Genomic DNA, 26541 nt, shown 5'->3' on the forward strand with positions numbered 1-26541 from the left:
CTCCAGGTTAACCCCATTCACCTCAAGAGCCAAAAATATTTGTTTGTTATTGGAGACTGGGAGGACCCGTCCTTGAAATGCAGAACATCCCCACCATTTTGTGCTACAATACTGGTCAACAATGGTTTTTGCATGGTCAAAACAAATCTTGTAATTCTACATTTGTATTAAGTACTAGATATTTTGGCTTTTTTGGTTTAATGTATATTTCATAACTTGATTTCTCATTCTGAAGTAATATATAATTCTGTATATCTGTATTTTATCTAATAAAGCTTTGTTAACTAAAAAAAAACTCCTCAATCTACACATCACACAACAACTTTCAATTAATGTTTAACTGGTAAACTTACCAATTCAAATGAACAATTAATACATTAACCAAATTTAAAATACGTTTTAAAGTATACACAAAGGATATTTAGGTCTTTTGTTTAAAAAGTCTAGGATGCCATTTTAAAGAATGCACAATGCAAAGGCAGGCACAGTATTATTCAATGAAGTTTACCCTAAAGAGGATAACACCTCCTTCTTTTTTGCTCTCCTGTTCATGTGGGCTTAAATCTGGCATTGAACGTACAAGATTTTACTCCTCCCAGTACAATCTTGAAAACATTGCAGGGTAAATTCGCCCTCTTTTTACCTTTGTTCCGTGGGTGTTTCAAATCGTTTTTTGGGTTCTGCCAGCCTTAATATTCGATCAGAGGGTAAATCCATACATGGAATTCTCTCAGAGGCACTTCGCCAGCCATTCTGAAAAGGAAGCCTTTGGTCCGAGATGAAAAACACCATTAATATAAAGTGTGGCCAAATGTGTTATTTATCATAGTTCTTAAAACAAGCAAAGAAAAACGAGCTGTTAATGTATATATGCATTATTTATGTAATCTGGTGAGATGCTACATTTGATATGTTCTCATAACATGTTCTCATGTTGTAACCAGCTATGAAAGTGGCAGCAGACCATGAATTTGTGAAATAGTTAAAAAGTAGTTATATATAGAATACAGTACTCCCTGCTGTACATTACAGGGATATTGCAAGTCACTAAGGGATTCCATGACCATATAGAGGAACTAGGCTAAAGGCCAAGCTCCTTTATAAGGTCAAGGATTTTGGACATGGCCCTTTTTGCAGGGTTCTCTCCTGATTTTTTGCCTTTTGCCTCCTATTTTTCTAGACTGTTTTTGTTGGCTTTAAGGACTCTGGGCACCTTACCACTGCTAATCAGTGTTAAAGGGCATATCCTTTCTGTGTAAATTGTGATTCTGACTGGTTCTCCATGATTGATATATTTTATTTACTTTTAGGTCCCTAGTAAAGTGTACTATGTGTGACCAGGGCCTGTAAATTAAATGCTACTAGTGGGCCTGCTGCACTGGTTGTGCCACCCACATGAGTAGCCCTGTAAACTTGTCTCAGGCCTGCCATTGCAGTATCTATGAGTGCAGTTGTAAACTGCAATGTCAACATCGCAAGTGCACCTACTTGCCAGGCCCTCACCTTCCCTTTTACTACACCCCTAGGATTGGCCCAAGGTACCCCGGTGGGCAGGGTGCAGTGTATGTGAAAGGTAATATGTACTGGTGTGTTTTACATGTCCTGATAGTGAAAGACTGCCAGTTTAGTTTTTCACTATTGCAAGGACTAGCTCTCCCATTGGCTATTATTGCAGCTGTCTTGTAACATTTTGCAAGGCTAACTTTCAATTGGAACCAGCTGGAAATTTGGAGTTTGGGCTCTCTGAGCTCAGAATTTAAAAACACATCTTTTAGCAAAAGTGTTTTTTTAAATTATGTGTTTGAAAAGGCCACTTTCAAACAGTTTCTTGTTTAACCATCTAATGCCTCTGCCTGCCTGTTGAATCAACGTATGGTTTAGACTGACAGGGGCCTGTTTGTGCATTCACTCTAGACAGTCACACAAAGAGAGTAGAGGTATACCCTGCATGTCCTGATGGCCCATCACCAGGCTTATTATTATTATTATTAGCGGATTTGTACAGCGCATAGCTGCCCCAGTGACGGGGCGTCCCAGCGCTACCCAAAACACCAGTAATTAGTGACAACCCAGGACAAGGAGAGAAAGTTACGCCGGGAAGAGCCAGGGGCCCGATTCACAGAATTAACTTGAGACAAAATCCTAATCTTACTACTTTGTGGTATTCACTGAATGCACTTACTACTTTTGGTATTCACAGAATGCACTTACTACTTTTGGTATTCACAGAATGGATTTACGACTACTAACTTTACGCCCGGAGGCGGAGCTTCCAGCCCGGAGGCGGAGCTTCTGGGCCGGAGGTGGAGATTTCGGCCATGGCTAAATCTCTGCCACCGGCCGGAATCCCCACCTCCGGGCCGGAAGCACCGCCTCCGGGCCAGAAGCTCCGCCTCTGGGCCGGAAATTCCGGCCCGAGTGCGGACGTAAAGTTAGTAGTCGTAAATCCATTCTGTGAATACCAAAAGTAGTAAGTGCATTCTGTGAATACCAAAAGTAGTAAGTGCATTATGTGAATACCACAAAGTAGTAAGTTTAGGATTTTGTCTTAAGTTAATTCTGTGAATCGGGCCCCAGGTCTTTATGTCTTTCCGAAACGCTAGGTGATCTTGGAGCCCTCTAATAGCAATCAGAAGGGAGTTCCAGAGTTTGGTCGCTAAAACTTTAAAAGAATGGCCACCAGCTCTGGATATTAATACTCTGGGGTTACATGCCAACCCTTGGTCAGCTGACCGTAAGAGACGGCTCTGAACATATGGTGTTAGCAAGTCTGCTAGGGCCGGAGGAGCTTGTTGAGTCAAGATTTTGTGTGCAACACATAATGTCTTGAACTGGATTCTTTTTTCTGCCGGTAGCCAGTGTAGCTTAGGTAAAAACTTAGACAATGAACATGATTTCGGAAGAGCCAGCAGAGTACGGGCTGCTACGTTTTGTATTCTCTGAAGGCGCTGAATACAGGATTTGCTAGCACCCAGATATAGGGAGTTGCCATAATGCAGTCTGGATGAAATCGTAGCCTGTAGAATATTCTGCCGGATTTTGGGCTCAAAGAAGCCAAGCAGAGGCTGATGGGCCTTCCTGAGCTAGAATGGTGGGAGGAGCTGTCACCTGTACCTGACTAGGGATGTGCCTGGCCTCTCACAATGCCTCTCACAATGCTTTTCTCCACCCACCTGGAGTGTGTCTGGAGTAAAGACCAGGCAGAACAAGAACCTGTGCACTACAAAGACATTTCTTTGAAGAATGCCTACTTCAAAGGTCAAAAGGGGTATACGTATTGGACCTAAAACCCCAGACTGCAGAACACTTCTGGATCAAGGGGAACCTCTGCCAAGGAGATGAGCTGAAGATGTGTGAGGAGGATTACTGCCCCTTTTTCTGTGTTTTGCTTTGCTGGGTTGGCTTGCAGTTGCTGCTTCTGCTTTGGAGAGGAAAAGGACTGGACCTTTGCTGTGTATTCTGTTTGTGAAGTTTCTCCAAGGGCTTGTGTGTGCTTGCATCCTGTTTAGAAGTCTCAGGGACAGCTAAGACTTCACCTGCAGCATCCCTGAACTCCACTGCTGGAAGTTCTGACCTGCCAAGTGGTGCCATTTCCAGTTCTGGGCCTGTGGAAGTTGTTCCTGCTGCAAAGATCTACTGGAAACCATCAAAATCGATGCATCGCCCTTCCAGTGCCTGTTTTTCTGACACAACACCCCTGTGTGGGAGAAATTTCCACACACACGCCGTGCGGCTGAAGAAATCAACGCAGCCCCTGTCCACAGCCGGAGAAACCGCTGCCGCCCGTGGTCAGCACACCGGTCTCTGAAGTCAAAGACCACTGCACTATTTCCAATGCAGGCCCTACTGTGCGGCTGACAAGATCGACGGATCGTGAGACCGTGACTGAAGTAAGCGACGCAGCGCCTGTTGACCGACGCAGCGCCTCTTGACCACTGCCGCATCGATCTCCAGCGCATCCGGATTTCCACGCATCGCACCTGTGTGCCGCGCATCTCTGATGCATCACGCGCAGACCAAAACCATCTTGGAATTGATGCCTCGCTTCCCCCTATAGTCCTGATTCGATGCAACACTTCTCCTGCGTGCAGCAGAACTGACACATCGCCTCCCCAAGGACTCAGGAACCAATGCATAGCTGTGCTTGGCTCCTCTGTGGCTGTTTTGCCTTGTGTATTTTGACGCACTTGAGGTACATTGTGTAAAATCACGGCATCCATAGAGTTCTATGGATAGAACTGCTTGAAACATTTTAAAATTCATATGGTCTTGTTTGGTTTCGATAAAGATACTTTATTTTTCTAAAGTGGTGTGGCGTCCCTTTGTAGTGTTTTCACTGTGTTACTGTGTGTTATGTACAAATACTTTATACATTGTCTCTGAGATAAGCCTGACTGCTTGTGCCAAGCTACCTTGGGGTAAGCAGGGGTTATCTGAGTATGTAACTCCCTTATCCTGAATAGAAAAAAGGGTCCCTACTTGGACAGGGTGTATACCACTGCCAACTAGAGTCCCCCATTTCTAAAAATTTAACTCTGAGGTAACATGCAATATTTGTATATAATGTACAGCAGAGGGGTATTTTATTCCTTATAACATGTGGTCACACCATAACCCTTCCCACAAACCACTAACATTCCTGGTGCTATGTTCTTTCATATGAAAGAGATAAGATATTTGCAAACATTAAAAATACAATAGGAATCTATAGTGCATAATTAAGCACACTGAAAAGCAGTGAGAAATTTGTTGCAAAAAATATATATTAGAGTCAGTCCAATACAAGTAATATTTAAGATTTAAGAAAAAAAGGCTGTAGCTCAGAATGTGTAGAAGCATGAAGAGGGGTTATGTCTTTCATATCAATGGAAAATATAAAAAATATCTCCATAAAATTCTCATTTCAGCATTTCTCTGTTTGTCTACAAAAACAGGCCAGAAGGGAAGACCAAAGTTCTGTTTTCAATGTTTAAAGTGCATCTTTATTTATGCTCTGTGACCTGCCTTTCTCCTCAGCTGTGGGCTCTGGCAGCAGGCAATGTGACCTCAGAACAAATTGTAATACATTATTACAGTTAAGCAGCTACTGCCATTTCTTTATTACAGGAGACTGAGTGTGTCAAAGGTCACCTATAAATAGGGAAATTAGAGAAAGAGTTTTATACAGGGATTGCAGGCTTCCATGTATTTTAAATGTCATACGGCAGTTAGATGTACGAAAGACACCAATAATGGGTATTAATGTGAGGATGAGCCTTCTAAAATACCATGTGAACCACATAGCGCCTATCAGGGCAGGGAAGTGATAATGAATCTGCAGAGTGATAATTATCTGTTCTTCCACCCTGGGAATAAAGGACAGCAGCCACTATGGAATACTGTGATTGGGTCAGCCCATCGAGTAGAATTAAGGCATTGACTACTCTTGGTTTATTGTACCCTAATCTTTCCTGTCTGCAGTACAAATGCGGATTGACGACAAACCCCAGCCGAGACACTGTAATAATAAAATGACTTCGCTATTTAACTGTAATAAGTTATTAAAAATGAGTTGTGATGTCATAATGCAAGGCGAAAGTCAGGTCACAGAACATCCCTGCAGCTGAGGTCAGAGAAAACAAGAACTGGTTTTTTGATCTTATGTTCTGTTTTTTTTCTCCAAAATGAACAGTGAAAGGAGGGATTTATGGCCATATGTTCTTCTTTTTAACGTAGTTTATTTAACAGGAAAGAAAAGATTTCTGGGCCTGTTACTAGTCATTCTTAGCTATAGCACTTTCTAATTTTTTTACTCACATTAAAATTATTTCAATATGTTTTGAAACAAATTATTAACTGCTCTTTGGTGTGTTTAGTTTCCCACTACATATTCTGTATTTATTCCTCATGTCCGCAACCGCACTATTTCTTTCTATGAAAAAGCAAAACCCAAGGATTTAAGAGGTTCATGGGAAGAGTGATTGTATGATCATGTATTATAAGAAATTAAATACTCTCTACTGTTCGATAATGACTGTTACTTGCTCACATTCTAATCCTTCTGGGGATGACAGACTATTGTTTCTATTGGGCCTGTTGCGCTTTTCTCTCTCTTTAAGGGTATGCTCTTCCCCTCTTTCAGTATGGTTCCTTCACAGCAGCATCAACAGTGCAGGGTGTTACAGACTGCAGTGGTTTTCGCCATATACACAGAAGGGTGAAAGCTGAATTAGTGGAAATACAAGCCACAAAAGGACTGAGAGTGAGTGAAACTTGGGAGAAACAAGCATCGGCATAGCCAATAGGTCTCGCTTTTGGGACCTTATAAGTGTTTAGCCATGCAACAGTTGATGTTGTTGCACCAAGGATATAGTGCTGCATAACTAAATACTTATAAGGTCCCAAAAGCAAGACCTGTTGGCTATGCCAATGCTTGTTTTTGTTTGTCTTCATGAATCTGTATATTGTTAACATGGTTAACGTGAAATCTGCAAAGATATGCTTTTTATGCTTTTTCTGTATGTTTTGCATTAAAATATCAATAAATATATATTTTTTAAAAGACTATAATTCCTGGCTGCTTTATTTTGCTAACACAAGGAGATGATGGACGGAGCGCTGAAACTTTTCAGGCACTCACCCCCAGTCACAGATCTGCATTGAATCCATCATCGTTCTTTAGCTCACTTCGCCACCCCAGTTCAGACACAGCTATATGCAAATCAGTCTTTACCCTGGGCCTCATGGGAACAGTCCAGACCGAATTGCCAAGCCATGTCATCCCTGGACCAGAAATAAGCATCCTAGGACCGGTTTCGGGCTAATAGCCCTCATTAGCCAGGCTAGCTTGAATCCAGTGGCAAAGTGAGCAAGGGGCCCACAAGGGGCCCACGTCTGGGCACACCCGGTCAACTTACAGCGAACAAAGCAAACACAAGGAGATGATGGACGGAGCGCTGAAACCTTTCAGGCATGTGCACATGCAAATCATGTCAACTCTAAAGTGTTCAGATAGAAGCCCAAACTCTAAGTTCCGAATCTGTACCTAATGCTTTCCAATTTTCTAACTGAGCCTGAGCTGAAGGTGAGGTGTGAGTTCACTATCTAACAATACTCAATCCAAAATATCTTTCTGAAGCTCACCGTTCTCAGGGGACAAGTGGGCACGTATGCGTGTCTGCCACAGTAACCTAGCTTCAGTTTATCCATTCTCCTAAAGAGATGGAACCTGGAGCTTGTTATAATGATACTGCAAGGGCCGCTAAAGGATAGGTGGGCATCTAAGCCACTGCATCTCTCTTGAGAACACAGAGCTAGGTGTGGCCAGTTCAGTCTTGACTTCTATCAGCCTGAGGTCCACTTTGTAGAATCGCCTGAGGGTTATCTGGAAGTGGCAGCCTTCTCGGGGAGGCAGAATGACTCATCACAAATTCACACTGTAATATGAACCTTTCAACTCTTCTGGATCAGGTTTGATCCATTTCTCAGGCACTGATTGTTGGTTACAAATAGGAGGTAAGTGTCATAGTTTCAGGGTGTCTGCGGTCAGTGCATGGATACAAATACCTGCTGCGTCACAAAAACAACTCTTCGCCAATTTTGCAAAGCCGGAAAATATAACTGGATAGCGACTAAGAGGAGAACCCAGCTAGTAGCATTAGGAAACGTTGAGCAGTTCCCATTGCTCGCTGTGTGCATCCACAAAACCTCACAAAATCATCTGGGAATATGAATAATAGACAGTTCCAACCGTGCCCTTTCTATGACCCCTGACAATTGATGACAATTGATTTTGGTTGCGTGCCAGCTGCTACCTGCCATTTTTAATTTCTATCTGGTTTACCAGAGCAGTATGAAATAATGTCCCTTAAGCTGCAAAGCTGAAGGTTTCTCTAATCACAAAAGAGACAGTCCAGCCTGTGAAGAAGTAGAGCACATGTGCAGCGTTGCAGAGGGCCCTTTGAGCTCCTTCGCTTAGGTGCATCGACATACTGCGCAGCCCTCCTTCCTCTGACATGCTTTCCTTCCCCCAGTAATGAATACATCTTGCGCATTGCTGCCTGCTCCTCCTGCTATGGATATCTATGATTAATACCACTTGTCTCCTATGAACAAACCTAATGTGAGACCAATAATGCGAGTCTCATTTCATTATTGCCAGACTAGCAGCTCAGCCGCGCGGGGATGTATACAGTATGCGAGATGAGAAGATGAATGCGCACCCGAGGTTGGGAATTATATCCATTGCAGATTTACTGCATGAGTAATGCCCTGCTCCAGGAAGGAAATAGATCCAGTTAGAGGCTTGGAAGGCAGCCAGCGTCCCGGGATTTCTCTTATATTTAGTTAAGGCGCTCTAATGTAGCCGTCGATGTGAGCTGAAAGTGTTGGCAGGCTGCAGTAAAGGCGCATTACACAGCAGATGCCATTCCAAGAAGAGTAACTGGCGCCTAGCAGATCCTGAAGACATTCACTAATCACTAGAAACTGCCGGACACTCTGGGATGTATAGTCCTTCTCAGTCCCATCACGCAAACCTTCGCTAATTGACACACCATGGAAGAACCACCATAGACCCATGGACAAGCCGTCAACTGCCAAGAAGTTACAAGTTAAAGTTTACTGCAGTTTCGCCTAACCCACAATGTCACCCTCCTGGATGTCTCACAATGAGGTGGCCTTCGCAACATCAACTAAACAAGCACGCGCGCCGCGCAAGTAGGGGCTGAGGGGGAGTGCGGCCGAGAGCAGGCAGCGTTTCCCTTGCTGGAGCGAGCGCAAGAATTAATAACACATGGCACCGCTCGCTCCAGCAAGGGAATCGCCCGACGTGCACGCGTTGCATTGAAAGCAATGCAACGCGTGCACGTTTTTGCCTGCAAAGCTGAATCGATTTCAAGAGGTCTCTTTCCTATGCAGTGCATGCGCGCTGCGTAGGCGAGACCTAAAAAGGGAGCTTAAGAGACACAATGTAGGTTTCAGGGAGGACGCGAGGGGCCTTGGTTCCCCTCAAGGGCGTTTAACAAAGAGCAAGAAAGGCTGTAAATTGCATTTCTCTTTGTTGTAGGTCGTTAACTGGTAATGAACAGATATGACGCAGTCGCATTACAGCTTAATTGATGGCTACACATATTTTAAGAGAAGCAGTGGGAGTCACACAAAGATGTATTTTAAAAAGCTAGGAAAAACAGAAAAATGTGGACCATATATTTATATGTGTTTTAAGTCCTTAAACTTCTCGCACAGCACTGAAAGTAACCTTCAGTGACAGGAACGACAGGAATAGACGGATCAACAAAATCTTACATTCAGTTATGACTCTGGATGTTGATTCCCATGGCAGGCTTTATTTGTTTAAACATTATAAGGGCCTGAATTTTGAGTTCGGAGATAGGCGCGGTAGGGATGGAAAAGACGTTCAATGACAAAGTGCATTCAGATGCTCACAAAAAGATTCACAGTGAGAAAATCCCTACTTTATGGTATTACGAATCATAAAATAATTATAACTACTAGATAAGGCTGCATCAGGATAACCTAGGCTTTCAAGGCATCATAAAATAACAATGGAATAATTGTCTGTGATGCTGCAGACTACTTTTTGTTTGTAAGCAAGATATACACTAAAGGGCTTGGTAGCACCCGCAACCATGGTTTTGATGAATATGAATATGTTACTTTCTCTGAAGATTTATGTTATGTTATGCCACCAGCTTTTGTAAAGCGCTCAAAAATACCGAAATGGTGCTCAAGCATTAGGAAAACTGAACACAACAGTCCAGCTCCTATACAAAGCTCATAATGTATACATATATATTTTTCCAGAGTTTTATATAGCGCGAACTTGACCCGAAGGTATTGGGTGTCAGAGCGCTTTACATAGCACCAGTTGCCTTACATGAGGACACATTAACTTTTTTTTGTTAGGCACAAGGAGATTAAGTGATTTGCCCATAATCACAGGATGTTCAGCATCATTGCCGAGACTCAAACCCAGTTCCCCAGATTCGAGGTCGACCACCCTAGCAGTTAGGCCAACTCCTCTCCCCTGATGTAGTGCATTCCCTTTTATTACCACTCTAGCACAACAGCAATGTAACTGACGAAATGAAGAAATCAGAACAACAAGGTAGTTTAAAACCCCTCAACATTCGAAGACAGTGCTTCCCAAACTTTTTACATCCCAGACCTAATTTGTAGAACAGCAAACGTTTGTGACCCACCTATCTTTAATGAACATGAGGCGGGGGATTTTTTTAACATAACGAAAGCCTTGTGCGGTGCGCCCTGTCATCTACCAATGGCACATTTTTCATTGAAATGGCCACTAAATGTGCATACGCATACAGTTTTAGTGATAAAACTATATTGCACACAAATAATAATGTGTGGAAATTGGTTCAATGAATATTTATCATTTGTGCATCATTAAGTAAAGTGTCTTAACTTGTTTTGATCCAATTAAAATCTTTGTTTCCATCACATTTCAGAATTACAAAAACTATGCTTCATTTTTGTTTCCTAACTGCCGAATGTGTACAGTTCATTTACAGGTATTTACAAGTTGTTTTGAGTTACAAAAAATGACATCCTACAACCTTTCCTTTTGTATTCCCTATATTTCAGCAAGAGTGTCCCATAATTCACTTTACGTTGCTCTCCTTGAGTACAAAGTAAGAGGGGTTTGTAAACACCAATCCCCATGTTAAGAAAATAAGCCAATTTCTCAGAGAGACACTGGCTGACAATTGACCTCTGACTTTCAAGAGCAGCAAATGTGAAAAGATAAATACAGAATTTAAAAACATCTTTATTCGTTGCTTGGACTTTCGTTAACCACCAGTGGGTCGTGAAATGCTGTTCTAAGTACCTCCCCTTTTATTGCTGTTTTTGATTTCAGATACGTTATCTTACTATATCTCTTATATATTTGGGGCCATCTTTCTGTTGTGGCATAATACCCTACCACAAAAGTGCTGCCCTTCTCCTTTAGTTCACGGAGTTTTCTAGCTCAGTGGGGTGTAAAGTATTTGATGGGGGAGGCGAGTTGGCTATACAGAATTTGTAGAGGAAGCAATACACTAGAACCAACATTTACAAAGTAACAAAGCTATTTCCTATAATAGATACTACACCTTTGTATATTCCTCGTCTTTTAAATATGTCCTTGTGTTAGACCTGGCACCATTGGCGTGAGTCTCCCTTCCATTTTTCGCTGCTCTGGGCGCTGTGCCACTGCCATTCAGTGCCACAGCGCGAATGCTCCCTTTGTAAAGATGACATGTGAATTGGTACATCCATGATTGGCTTATTTGGTTTACCTGTTAGTCCCTAGTAGCATGGCCTGTGTGTGCCCAGGGCTGGTAAACCGAATGCTGCTGGTGGGCCTGCAGCACTGGTTTGTGCCACCCACAGAAGCAGCTTGTAAAGTGTGTCTCAGACCTGCCACTGCAGTGTCTGCGTGCAGTCCAGAACTGCCATCTTGGCTGTGAAGTGCACCCACTTCCCAGCCCCTGAACCTTCCCTTGGCATCCTGTAACCACCCTTATGATAGGGTGCATTGTATGTGTAAGGTAGGACATGCTCTAATGTGTGTAGCATGTCCTAGTAGTGAATTACACACAATTTCGTTTTTCACTACTGTAAGGCTACCTGTTCTCCATAGGGCAGAATGGGAGGTTTTGGCTATTACATTCTATAGTCCTAACTGACCCACAGAACATGGTAGAAAAACGAATTTAGTATGCCTGAGCTCAGAATATTAAAATACATCTTTTAGTGAAGGTTATTTTTATATTCTGTGTTTGAAACTACCACTTTTAGAGTATAGGTACTTTCTTGCCTAAGCCTTCCAGTGTGCTCTGCTATTATGTGTATTGGCTGTCTGGTTTTGGAGGGACAGGGCAGGCTGAGTCAGACCTAGGATGAATAGAGAGATCTGCCTGGGAGTGAGGGGTGGGGTAGCTCCTGCACTTGAATAGGGCTGTGCCTGGTAAGGTGAATGCTGGCTCCACCTCCCACTGTGCGTCTGAAGGCAGACCCCCTCTTTCTGAAAGGAAGGATGCTGCCTGGTAACCAAAGTGCTCCAGGGCTGGGCAGAACTGGTTCTGGCTGGGTTCAGAGACTTGTGGCTCCTAAGAACAAAGACTTTTGGGGTATAAATATTTGTGCCCAAACCCCTACAATTTGTATTGCTCCTGGACAACAAGAAGAACCTCTGTCCGTGTAACTACAGGAATCTGCAGGAGAAGGACTGTCCTTGTGCTTGTGTGCTGTTTCTTGGACTGGCCTGCAGTGGTTACTACTGGACTTGGAAGAAGAGGAAAATGACTTTGAAGGAACTTTTATTTTTGGCTACAGCAATCACCCAAGGGCTAGAAAAGAGCTAGCCTCCTGCAGGAGTCTCAGGCACATCAGACTCCACCACCAGCCTCCTGTTTCCTCCCAGCGAGGATTTCTATCTGCAGGTGAGGCTCCTGTGAGTTGCAGGGCCTCTAGCTCTACTGCTGAGAAAAGAGTGCTGAAAATCGTCGCTAACCCCCGTTAGCGAGCCGCTGCAGCTGGAGAGCATGAGGAAAATCGTCGCTCTGCTGCCGCCGAGCGCTCGCTACCGGAGATCGTCGCATCACCTGTCGGCAGGCCTGAAAACGCTCGCTAACCCCGAAGATCATCGCATTACCTGTCAGCGGGCCCCAAAACGCCCGCTAACCCAAGTGCATCGCATCAGCTGTCTGCGGGCCTAAGAGTGCTCGCTATCCCGAAGATTACCGCATTGCCTGTCAGCGGGTTCCAAAACGCTCGCTAACCAAAGTTATTGTATCACTGGGCTGCGGGCCTGAAAACGCTCGCTAACCCGAAGATTGTCGCATTGTTTGTTAGCGTGCCCCAAAGCGCTCGCTAACCAAAAATCCTCGCACCAGGTTCATCGCAGCGCGGACGCCGAGGGTGTGCCATTTTCCCCGCATCGCATCAGGATCGTCGCTCCCTCGCGGAGCGCCATTTTCTTTTATCGTAGCAAGATCGCACACGCAACAGGCTCGGCGCATCATCCTCCCTTAGCGGCAAAGATTTTATCGCATCACCGGCTTAGCGTGCAGAAGTTTGTCGCTTTGTCCTGCCCTCAACCCAGTGCATCATCCTCCCTTGCGGTAAGGATTCAACGCGTCGCTGGTTAGCGTGAGGAAATTTATCGCTACAACTCCTTAGCGACATTTTTGTTGCTTTGCTACAGAATCCAGATACCTTGTGAGTAAAAGGGTTGCAGAGACCACTGCATTGAACTGAACATCACTTTGTGCACCTTGAACTATTTCTTGCAGCATTTTCTTAGTATTGTGGATTTTTACTGTTATTGGTCTTGTGTTAAGTCTATATAAATATACTTATTTTTTATAACTACTTGAGTGGTGTCCATTTGTAGTGTTCCTCATTGTATTGCTGTGTATGGTCATAAATGCTTCACACACTGCCTCTGAGATAAGCCTAGCTGCTCGTGCTACGTTACCACAGGGTTGAGCAGGGGTTATCAAAGGGTGTAGGCTGCTTACTCTGACTTCGGAAGAAGGGTCCTTACTTGGACAGTGGCCAGCCATTGCCAGCTAGAGACCCCCATTACTAACACCTTGTATTACCAAACCAATTTGGGTGGAGTCTCTTCGTGTCTATGCAGAAGAAGGGAATTTACATGAAAATATTCCTATCCACGGTCTTCCAAACAAGCCTGTGCCATGGCATCTGAGTCCAGGTGATAGTGTTTTGGGAATGTATTGTGAGAAAAAGAAATGTCCTTTCTCTGGCTTCTAAAATCAACATTCTATTTGAGGCAGGCTGACTGCTTCAGAAGCCTTCCATCTTGAGGAACCATGCCTGGACAGCCCATCAACAAGAGAAGGACAGGGGGTGGTGGGGGCCATGATAGTTGGGCAAAAATCTTCCATACACACACTACCAATACAGGGAACCCCTCTGGAGGGTTCAACAAGTCTGTGTGTTGGTTCATCATAAAGACATGGCTCACAACACTCGAGGAAGCCTCCACTTGATGCTTATTAGGTACGAGCCCTCTGACCGGACCTAGGGAGAAGACAGAATAACCCGCTGGCTCAGTTGTCCACAATGAAATTAACTATGGTGAGTGATGCCACCAGAGAGGTGTGTGTGGTGAAACCGACCAGGTCGGATGCCAGCTGAAGAGGACCCTCCACTGGCACACCGACAGAGACCAATGGCAGTTGATGGTCTAATATCTACAACTCACTTGATTGTGGGCACCTCGATGCCTGGCTCCACTGGTCTCTGTTAGACAGTCAGGAAATGAGAGGGCGATGCACTGATGAGGCACTGTGTCATAGGCTAAACAAGTTCCGCTACAAAGCAAGATCTTAGGTTCCCCCTAACAGTGTGGTGAAGATAGGAGACAGCAGTAATCGTGCCAAACTAGAGTATTCTTGTGAATGTTGAGAGAATGAATGTACCAGTCAGCATGTCTAAACACAAACATCCATTGAATCAGCAAGTCTTTGGCAGCCTGGGCTGTATGCAGTGATTCCCATGCTAGATCTGCTCTTGAGAAGCCTTTTCAAAGGTTGTGAGGGTGCTCGCTTAAACTGCTGGACTTTGACGGAGATCTGTGCTCTGTGCCTCATGATAAACTGGGATTCCAGTGGTGACATGAGGGCTGAGCTCGGCTCTGGTGGTTGCTGTAAGAAATAGGTATACTGGTTGGGGGGTGAAACTCTATTCAAGCAGCTACTACAATCTTTGTCAGGATGAAGTCCCCAGCAAACCCCAAATTCTCTGTGCTTAACCCTCTGGTAGTTTGGCACAAAGCAGACAGGCTTAACTTAAAGGCAATGTGTAAAGTATTTATGAAGCCCTTCAAACTGTAATAAAGTGAAATCCAACACCAGAAAAATCCAACACTAATTTAGAAAACTAGAGTAAAGTGTTATAAATAATTTAGGAACAAAACAGCAAAGATCCAATCAGTAGAGATAAGAGATAGAGCAAGAGATAGAGATAGAGCAAGTTCAAAGTTTTAAGTGAAACCAGCACCATAACGCACAAAGCGCCAGCTGTGGAAATCTGGTTGCGCTGGCCTGGGACAAAGTCACAAGTACAGGTCGACTGTGATGAAGCGTGGGCTGGCTACAGGGGGACCCAGTTAGGCCCGCTGAACAAGAGTACTTTAAATCCTAGTTACTGAGCGATGCAAAGTTGCATGTCAAGTATGCGTCGCACAGCGACGATCTCCAGAAGCTGCGAAGCTGTGATGCGAGGTCCTGCGTCATTATCGAAGATGCCGTCGACGAGTGGCTTGCGATACAAAATCCTGCGTCGAGATGTGTCACAGATCAGCTGGTCCCGAAGAAGCTGCAGAGCTTGCAATGCGAAGTCTTGCGTCATCGTCGAGAGTGCAGTTATTGTGGGGCTTGAAAAGCGAAGGCTTGCATCAAAAATGCGTCACACAGCACCGGTTCCTGGAAGGCTGCGGGTGGCGATAAGTCCTGCACTGGAGACGAATCATGCAGCAGTCCCAGTCTTGGAGTTTGGTGAAGTGATGCATCGTGCTGTGGTTTCAAGGCTTCAGTTCTGCTGGGACCACAATTGGGTTGGCAGAGCAGCTTTTAGACCCACTTCCAATGGTCCTGGTCTGTGGTGTCACCACTTGGAAGGGCAGGGTTCATAGCTGGCTGAGTCCTGGTGCTGGATTCAAGAGGGAAGAAGTCTATTATGTCCTTGAGACTTCTGATCAGGAGGCCAGCCAACTGGCCCTTGGAGTCACTCTGATGGTCCTGGGTTCAAGAAGCAGGTCCAGTGCTTTATTCGGGCAGCAGGGCAGTAGAGTGTCACTCTGCTTTGCAGAGTAGCACAGCAGTCCTTCTGATTCTTCTACAGGTCCAGATGTGTACTGAAGAGTTGGGGTCTGAGGTCCAATATTTATACATGTTGCCCACTTTGAAGTAGGAGAAGCTTCTAGAGGTTTTCACCTTTCAAGAGTGTATGGAATCTCCTGCCTCCCTGACTTGGCCCCAGATTGTCTGGGGATAACAATAGACTAGTGTCAAAAAAGGGAGGAGCTGTCACCTACCACACTGACACATCACAGAGTGGCCCATCCTGCCAACACCTAGCATTTCTTTGTCTAACTGTCTGGGAGCAGTACACAAAGACCAATTCCCAACTACACCTAGTCATGTGACCCAGGATACAGGCAGCAGACACTAAATGATTGGGCAAGAAAATGGCAAGTTTCTAAAGGCGGCATTTTCAGAATCCGACTTTACCACTAAAGAGAGCTTTTAATTACAGTTATTTAGACACCAAATTTGGCCTGCCTACCTCCTCCCAATTAAAAGTTATCACTTGTTAAATGTAATAAGGTAACCCAATATTATCATATGGGAGAGGTAGGCCTTGCAGTAGTGAAAAACGAATTTGGGAGTTTTTCACTACCAGGACATGTAAATCATGTCCCACTTTTTAAATACACTGCACCCTGCTCTCTGGGCTATGCAGGCGTACCATAGGGGTGACTTATATGTATTAAAAAGGAAGGTTCGGGCCTGGCAAGAGGTCCAATTTAGATTCTATGGGATATATATTTAGGTGAATAAAACACCATAAATCAATCTTTATTTTTAATATGTGTGTTATTCAACACAAAATGTTCAAAAGCATTTAAAAAATGAATTGAACCTAGCTACACCATATAACACTTTCCTATTACCGTAAAGAATGTCATGGGTATATCATCTGTGGCAGCGATGAGGGCAGTTTCCATTCTGTGGTTGTGTCTGAAACCAGATTGAGTGGTGTTGAGGAGTTGGTGGCCGTTGAGTTTTTGGGTGAGGTTGATAATTTTTTCTAAGACCTTGATCGGGAATGGTAGAAGGGAGATAAGTCTGTAGTTGGTGAAAGTTGAAGCGTTAGCAGAGGGTTCCTTCAGTATAAAGAAGGAGGACAGTTGCGTATTTCCAAGCATCTGGGAAAATAGTGGAAAAGGTGGAGGCATTCAGAATGAGTATTAGCAAAGCGTTGATGGTGTTGCAGTCCTCTGGAGTGGGCGTGGTGGGGGCAGAGGTCTGATGAGACCCCTGAGTGGATGGACTTCATGGTAGCGGGTGTTTCTTCTGGGGTGATGATAGGCCCTGCTGTTACCATTGGTTCTTTGGATAAGATCGGGAGGCGTTTGGCAAGATATGTCGGATCTGGTTGGGGGCTGAAGTTGCTGTAAATGGCAGTGATTTTGTTGCTGAAGAATTGAGAGAGAATGTCGCAGAGTTCCTGCGAGGCAGTGATCAAGTTGGAGGTGACTGATGGTGAGGTGAAATCTTTCACAATGGCAAGGATTTCTTTGCTTCTGTTGCTGCTGGCATTGATGTGGTTCACCAGAGCAGCCCGTTTGGTGGATCGGATAATTTGGCAGTAGAGTCTCAGGGTGGATTTGAATGTGCTCCAGTCTGCATTGTCTTGGCTCATTCTCCATTTACACCCAGTTCTCTGCAGCGGAATTTCATCAATCTGAGTACCTCCATGTACCAACTGTCATGCGGTCTGGATATTGTTGTATTTTTTTGCTTGAGGGGGGCTAGGGAGTTGGCACAGGAGGTGATCCAACTGTAGAAATTCTTGATGGCTTTGGAGAGTCTGTTGCTCTGTTCAGTTCAGTGGGTGTTGAAAGACTGTTCCAGTTTTAGCTGGCTGGTCACAGGGGGCTTAAGACTGGCTCAATGGATAAGGCACACATGGTTCCACTAAAAGTACTCTGCAAATCAAAAGGAAGTGTCTAGGAAGTGGCTGAGGGAGGTGTCCCTTGAAGGGGGGGAATAATGCTGCTACTACATTTTCTCAGGTGATCTGACTGCAGATGGTGGCCCACAGCACAAAGTAGGACAGGAGTAAATGTGGAGCGAGAGGTGTCCAAAGAAATCCTTTTTAGAGATAAAAAAAACCAAAAGTGCTGAAAGAGGAAGAGTTGTGAATAGCCTTGCAGACAATATTAAACATCAATATTACAGAAAGAGACCAGTATAAACTCTATGCAAGGGTAATGAGGGAGCCAAACATAATGCTTCTCAAGGTTCTCCCCAGCCTACCAACCCTTTTCCAATTCTATGATACATACCAGTTGGTGCCTTAAAGATCCCAAAGAAACCTGAAAAGCCTGGGTTAACAAAATACCAGCACATTGTCACAGCACATGGTACCATAGGAAAAGAAAAGAAGGATACATTTTAAAAAATCATTTCAGGAGATCCCTGCACAACTTTCAGAAACTGTGTAAAGTTCTTGTATAAACCAAAACTTTAAAAAGTCCCTATGGGTGCCAAGATTAATTCAGAAAAGCATCAGACACAACCCAGTTCTCTGATTCCCAGCAGTTGTAATAATGCCCAGGAGCACCACAGGGCATATAGTCAGGGCTCTGCACATGATTCTAGAAGACACCCCAGGGCAGACAGAGGGTACATGTCCATCAAGTAAGAGGCCCAGCAAGATATCCATGGCATTGTGGGTACATAATGTGGGAAGGACCTGTGGAAAACACGGGACAAAGATAATGGGGTATTCCGGAAAAAGGCCGGAAAACTATTCCTGGGTAGGAGGCCCCAGAGAAAAAGAAAAGCCCATGAAAGCTACACAATGCCCTATAGGATACATTGGGAAAGTCCACAATGTATAGATCTCACTGGGTCTCATTGAAGGAAGCAAGAAAAGCCTTGCGGAATAAGGAAGGCCTCAGAGTATCCGTGAGAGGGATATCCCCCAGCAAAAAAACTTTGTAAGGTGCCTCTAAGGCATGACCGTGAGGAAAAGGGCTATAATGGCGCAACTGGCATGGTCCAGGAAAATGTCCTGAAGAACACCTCAGTCGAAGACCATTGTTAGGCAATGTGCCTTATGGTGAGCCCAGTAATACATCCTAATGTGCACATCAGCTGAAAAGTGTCAGTGAGTAAGGTCTAGAGTTCCTAAATAAAATCACTGTACATGTCCCAGGGGCACCTCAAAACAGAAGGCCCAGTATCTTGGGCCAGTAAGTAGTCATGATGGGAGAAGCAGGAGTGACAATTCGCCAACATACACACAACATCAAAACATTCTTACAAAGAACATCTCCTCAAGATATTTACACTGCTAAAAACTGCTGAGCAAACTAGCACTAATGTATGTATGTACATTTCCTTTAGCTAAACACACAGAAAACCGAAGTGATCCAACAAGCTCAGGTTCAAAACAGACTGGCTATCTGAGATCTACACAGACAATTTCAGTTCTTTCCTGGTAGAGGAAGTAAAATCACTACGTTTGTGGATCAATATCCATTTATCAAAAATAAATGCCCATGCTAGTTATCTGCAATAGTCTCCCTCCACTCGATATGTAGTTCACACCCCTCCTGCGTCCTAAGGATTTCCTCCCTGCGGTGTAGGTCATTCCCCTTGTTGAAATTGACCATGAAAACTTCATTCTCTATCCTAATTTCAGCACCTACTTAATGCTAATGAAATCAGTTCTACATTTAGCGACAGGGCTGATCTTGAAAACAGAAAGTATGACAACGTATCACCAGTACTAAATATTTCTACTGGCATACTCTAGAAGCCAGAATGAAATTCAAGTTAATTTGCATCACTTTGAACACCACACAAAATCAACACCCAGAATACATAAGAGCGCATTTGAAAATCTCAGGTGTCTGTGAAGCAACTGTAAGCCAAGACCGGAGTCCAAAAATAATTAAACGAAATTAAAAAATAGAGAAGTTCTGTTGGGCTTCAGATGTAACATTTTAAGTATAATCAGCATGAATGCATAAAATAAAGGATCTGATCAGGGTACAAACAAGTAATAAATGTCAAAAAAGCAAAGATCCAGCGCTAATAACCCCTCAAATGTATTGTAAACCCTTTAACATTTTTTTGTGGATCAGACAATAACCATAATGTTTTGACCACCAGCAGCCTCGGGAATATTCTTTTTGTTTTCATTTGCTGTTCTGTTTAGTACTACAATATGCAAGACAGATATAATATATATTTTAAATAATAGAAAGTATGAAAAAATTCAATCTTCACCTTTGTGGTTGGGGATGAAAAACTTTCTTTGGTTTCGCCAGACTAATTATTCTCTTTGATTGTGTCGTAGAGAGAGCAGAAAAAGAGTGAGGCCAAATTGTGTCTTGGTTCCCCCAGACTAGTTTTCTAAAGGAGAAAAGAAATTTGAATTGTAAAAAAGCACACTTATGTTCAGACATAAACAGATACTTTGATGGTTGATTTTCATGCATTGACCGCTCCTTAATACAGTCAATTTAACTGTTTTTTCAATTTCAGTCAAACTTAACTAGAACTCTCCAGGCATAGAGATGGATTGGGACTCAGCAGAACTCCCCCGGGATCAATTTACATTGTCACCAACCGGACATACAGGACTCACCTTCCTAAACTTCTAGATAGTTTACTCCGACTATTCCTACCTGAGAACAGATCTCGGCTGCGCTGCAAGAACTTTTATCTCAAAACCTAAGATGTACACTCAAGAAATACCGTGTTGCCAAGGATCTCTAATCTGTATGTGGAAGCCCACAGATGACCCTCAACTACAAGAATATCAAGGATTATGAGCAGGCAGATGGTACTCACCACTACTTGAAAGTCTCACCTGGAATCATGCCAGCCTTCTGAAGAAGCATTTTGTGCCATCAGAGAGGCAGCTTGTCCACTCGGGAATGAGGGCACAGTTTCATCAGAATGACTAGATGCCAGACGCATGAACTCACTCCATTGCAGCCGCAGTCCGTGCATGTAAGTGCGGTGGGGTGGTGAGGCCTAGTAAGGGGAGATTTCGAGGGACGCTGCAGAGGGAAAATGAAATAAATAATACATTTTCCCTCTGCATCGTCCCTCGAAATCCCTCCTCACTCTGCCCTACTGTTACCTGCACGGACCGCGGCTGCTCTATTAGTACCAGGCAGCAGTCACAGTAAACAGCACATGTGTAGGATAAGCAGTAAAATATAAAACCATTGTTTAGGCTTTACGAGGTTGCTAGAGCATTCAGAGCTTTGCCTGAGAACAGAGAGAGGGCTTTAACGCAGCACTTGGCTCTCTGGCAGAGTTCTGTGCACTTATGCAGCATCCCCAGCCAAAGATGCAGCATTGAATCACACGTGCATGTGGGAACTGGCATAACATGGCCTTCAACCATTGACCAATCACTACACACCTTTCTGTAAACTGCTTGCAGATTGGCTGTCTGCTTTTAACCAGATGTAGGTGGATGAACTCAGGTCTTCCCTGAAGGAGATCAGCATGATGCAGTGATTCTTAATGGGCCCTCACTGGCAGACACGCCCTATTCGGAGCTGCCATGGCTGATGTCACGAGAAGAGGGTTCAGGCGTCACAGCCAGAGAGTCATTTTACTAGTGAGGGTTTGAGAGTGTGCATGCGGGGGATTTCATTGTTGAGTGCACAAATACATATACATGTATAAGTGTCTATCAACTCATACAAAGACTCCAGACTACACAGAACGTCGCCGCCAGACTCATTCTCAGCATTCCACGCAGCGCACACACCACCCCCTCCTCAGAGAGCTGCACTTGCTACCCATGTCCAGGTGTTGCCAATTCAAACTGCTCATCCACGCCCTAATTGGTTCATCGATTTGGGGCACTGGCAGATGACGAGCGGTGTTAGACAAACAGAGATTGCACACAGAAGGGGTGTCATGGGAATGCTGGATTTTGGAGATTATCTCTTAGCAGCTCAACTCCAATGGTGATATTAAGGTTAGAGGATCAGCAATTACATGAAACAGGGTTCACGTCTGCTCAGCTGCAGAAAGGGGCAGTGCAAGCCTCGCTGCTGGGCCCTGCAGAAGCAACCAAGAATAGTCCAGTACTGGTCCAAATGGCTAAAATACACCTGCAATGCAGCATTGACTATACAAAGTGCACAAGACTTAATGCACCAGCAATCCCTTTGATGGATCTCCCAATAGCCCAGAGACACATTGCACAACTTGACCTCAGGCACAGAGACGTGAGGGAACTAGGCATTGTTGGCCACCTTTTCCGTAACAATAGTGTCAATCCATTCCACACACTAGAGCAAGACTGGGAACTACCCGGTGGTCAGTTCTCGCTTCACAACAGAATGCTACATACTCTTCGATGACAGTGGGGAATTTGGCGCAGCACAGCCCCCGAAGCACGCACTCATTCAACCATTCTATACAATATGGGAAAGCTCACAAGATGGTGTCCTGGTTATATAAGGCCATCTTAGAATGCAGGTGTTTGTCCTCAACCACTGAGAAACAAATGGGAAGAATTAACTGGTCGAGCATTCAACTACAAGAATGGCAAGGGGTCCTTGAATAGCCAAAGAAGGTATCCTGCAATTAAGGATTCAAATATATAGATTTCAATATTTTGCAAAGACCTTACCTTTAGCCCTCCACCCTTGCAGAATGCCCCAAGTGTAAGAACGCAGATGCTGACCTCCAACATATGCTTTGGGATGCCCCACACCTGGCAGGCAGTTGTGGCAGATGTTAGATATGCTGTGGGAAGGAACCATGTGTTTTGTTTCCTGGGCATGCACACACGCTCCGAGAACAACAAAGTGGGCACTACATTTATGGACCTAGCGTTGCAATTAGCAAAGATAGCCATTACTAGGAATTCGAAAGCATCTGAACCCCACACCCACAGTACAGGCCTGGAGAAAAGTAGTTATACATTGGGCTGATAAGGAAAGCACTGCACTCTGCAGGGAGGAACGAAGGGGCCTCCATTAAAAATCAATTTCCGATAGCTGGGAGGAAGTGGCCCACAGGTTTCAAGCAGACAGGATCAATGATCAGACCCACTTGAATGATAGCAGTGGAAGCCCATCCTAAGATACCCCATGACACACACTAGAAAACCCATTCACAACAACCTCATAATTCAGACTCACCCAAATAGGACCCAATACCCGGAGCAGAAGTGTGCTGTAGTAGAATGACAATACCCCAATAGACCGCTGCTAACCTGACATACAGATATCTGACAACGGTTATATGCGTGATTGGCTTCAACAAGCCTGGACCGCTATGAGACCAATTTATAGCCTATGTAATGCTGCTCTCCAGGTGATACCAAGGGAGGTTTGAGGAAGGGAAAAGGGCAGGGGAAGTGTGTTGATGGTTAGCCAATTGACGACACTTGTGTATAAATAAAGGCGGTAAATGTACACCATCCTATGGTGGGTCCTTACTGACGTACGAAATTTACACTTGCTATAAAATCACCATAAAAAAAGGTTTAGAAAAAAACGATTTCGAGTTTGGCAGGTGGTAGTCCGTCAGTCAGGGGGCCTGGGAACATTATGCCTGCCACTCTGAGAGGCTACCATTCCCCAAATTTAGATATCATCACTGGCCAATGGTGGGTGATCTCTGTACCTTGGCTGGCACCACCACCATGGAGCTTCCTGACAGCGTACAAAAAATGTGCTTGACAGCTGGCGTCAGTTTTGATGGCCATCCACCAAACTTGAACAAAGTTTTTGGTTTTCAAAGACAAATTCTCAAACTGGAGGTTTGTCATTGAAAAGCAAAAAACACAAATTACTCCCAACACCAGAGCACCTTTTTCGCTGGATGTGGGGGTTATTTGTTTTTCTCTTCCTCACCACCAGTTTTACCTATCATTGATGAATGGAAAAAAGGTTATCACACTGTCTAAACCTAATTAGGGTCGGGGTGTAACGTCCGTCACACTTCCACTGATGGGCCCTACTCTGTCAGGCCACCAAGTAAGCTTTCTATCAATAGAGCCAAAGGGGATTCAGTCAGCATAAAGCTAATACTTCTCCTGACCATGAATAAAATGGGAAGACCATCATTTTGGTGGACAGGATACTTCTTCACTCTTTTTTGTTTAGCCCACGGCTTCCCGGCACTATGCAGAAGGCCCTCTATGCATCAGATAAGTGTGCCTGTAGTGCCAGGAACTCCAAACAGCCTAAACTCTGATGTCCAGTGCCACTTTAAGCCATCAGAGATAGGGCTTTGCTCGAACTCAGGAGAAGTGTAATTGCTTTGGAGCCACGAAAGCCCACATGTTAGAAATTAGGTTTCTGGTTGGCTCAGGTATGCACCTAAGCCAGGCAGAGCCCACCACTCTAGTCAGGGCAAGTAAGTTACACAAAAAAAGATAACGTGCACTCACCCTCTAGTAGCTTGGTGCAGAGCAGGCAGGCTTATCATCAGAGGCAATGTGTAAAGAATTTGCACAACACACTCACACAGAAACATAAGGAAAACACCACAAGAGAGACCCCACAAAAGATAATATAAAAAATATATAGTATATTATACATAACATAAAACCAAGATGAGATGAATCATAAATACAGTGCACACTATGCAAATCCTGAGGTAGTACTCATTATCCTGACAATGCGAGAATCAAAGCGACATACATTACAACATCAGTGCATGAAATGCAGCAGTTTGCTTAGAGACAAAACACACAAATCACCAAATATTACCAGTAGTAAATAAATCACCAAATATCACCATAAACACATCAGCAACAATAAGCCCTTATGGACACAGGAACCTTTGCACGCTTATTAGCAGAGTTATGGTAATCCTTGTGAGGCTGGTTGAAAAGTATGGTTTCCTGATAGAAAACATCGGCAGCAGGAGCACCTGATATATGTAATCAAAGACCTTGACCTGTTCTAAAATCCTCGATCCCAGCCTCAACTCCCCTTTGAATGACCGGTGTGGTTGAAAAGTCATAAATAGTGGGGCATATTTTCAAGCCCCTATCGCCGACGGAGAGTCACGTTTTTGACACTCCGGTGGCATAGTGCCATTTTCCATATTTACAAGGTAGCGCTAAGCCACTTAGCGTCCATTTAATGTATTTATCTTCATTTCTACAAATTAACAAATTATTATTTCCAAAATAGGGTAATATCAACTACCAAGATAAGGTGCTCCTATTTGGTGATGGTGCAGTGAAAAGTGATAAAGTGAAAAAAATAGTGTGCTAGTGCTATATACAATGCTATAAACATGTGACTGACAGGGATTGTGTGATATTATTTATGACATTCATATTACTAGGGTTGCAATCAACAATCAAATTATAAACAGTCCACATTTGTAAATTGATGACGTTTTGACCCAAAATGCCAAATGAATAAGAAAAGGGTCATCATCAGTAAAAAAAGATTGAATGAGACACCTAAAGAAAAGAAAGAATCACGTGTAAGTATCCAAGATGTAGTATTCCAAGACTGGTGTATTTTGAAATAGGGAGTAGACGATATACCAGAAGGACTGAAGCAACAGTCATATATAGTCCAAGGGAGTGTCTATCTCAATGGGTACATCATCTGGCCTGCTCTTTAAAATAACAATCTCTGACAAGAGAAAATTCAATGTTATGATCTTACATAATGTCAATGAATCAAAAATAAAAATACTATAAAATTATAAACTATCCCGATTTCCACTTCCTAAAATGATACAGGTCTGGTTAAAAGCGGTCAAGGAATTTACCATTCGCTGAATTGTTAACGGAATAAATTTGTAATAATTCAGAAGACATAACATCAAAAGCCCATAGGAGGTCCAGAATGCATGGAAAATGCATTAACCAGACATTTCTAAAGCATCAGGGCTATTGCCAGAGGAGAAGAGTTACCCATCCTTTATAAAAAGGTAACCTCATACGATTACGAACCACTACGGCACTTATTTTTCAAAGACTAGTTGGAAACACCAATAGCAACCAGGAAGTTCAGGCTGACGATTTATGTGTTAAAAAAGGGGAGAGAAGATAGTGTAATTCTACATCTTACTTTTTAAGAAATTAAAAAAGGTTGCAGTGGAAAATCCTGAAAACAATGTGAGAGAAAAAGCAGTAATCCGGCTTCACATCCCTATCGGACAAATGAGGTCGTGCAAGGGACTCCTTGTGACCACAACTAAATATAAACATGAGTAGCATTGTGGCACTCATTCCTAATTACTTAATTGTGGAAATACAATATCTTGGGCAGTCAATTACCATGTACTTGCTAGTGCCGTTCAGCATCTCCTCTGTAAACGCACCACAACATAGATTCTTCACTGCATTCAGTCCCTTCAAGCACTCATGAAATCAGTGATCCCGAATCATTGCTAATTCACAAATATGGAGCGTTTGTGGATTGTGACTCTAACTTTGCGAATGTCATAAATAACATTACACTATCCCTGTTAGTCACATATATATAGTATTGTATATAGCACTTGCACACTATTTTATTCACTGTATCACTTTTCATTATGGTAAGGTAAGGTAGAAGCACCTTATCTTGGTAGTTGATATTACCTTATTTTGAAAATAATAATTTGTTGAAAGAAATGAAAATAAATGTATTTCTTGGGAATCAGGGTTTACCTTGAGTCTTAATCTTAGCCCCTTGGTGAAGAGAGCATGTGAAGACATGTCTCAGTGGTACAAACTCACACTAAATATTATGGGTATAAAAGCCCTTTTTAA

At 43.6% G+C, this 26541-nt stretch overlaps 1 protein-coding gene across 1 annotated transcript in view; it reads right to left on the minus strand.

The window, feature by feature from the left end:
* Nucleotides 1-26541, minus strand: part of SPMAP2L (sperm microtubule associated protein 2 like) — a 546678-nt gene that overhangs the window by 250572 nt on the left and 269565 nt on the right. The window contains 2 exon segments of the mRNA XM_085643206.1: nucleotides 644-766; nucleotides 20061-20186. Of these exon segments, the coding sequence (XP_085499332.1) occupies nucleotides 644-766; nucleotides 20061-20186 (249 nt within the window).

Source organism: Triturus cristatus, chromosome 2_2, assembly GCF_964204655.1.
Source record: "Triturus cristatus chromosome 2_2, aTriCri1.1, whole genome shotgun sequence".
Taxonomy (NCBI): Eukaryota; Metazoa; Chordata; class Amphibia; order Caudata; family Salamandridae; genus Triturus; species Triturus cristatus.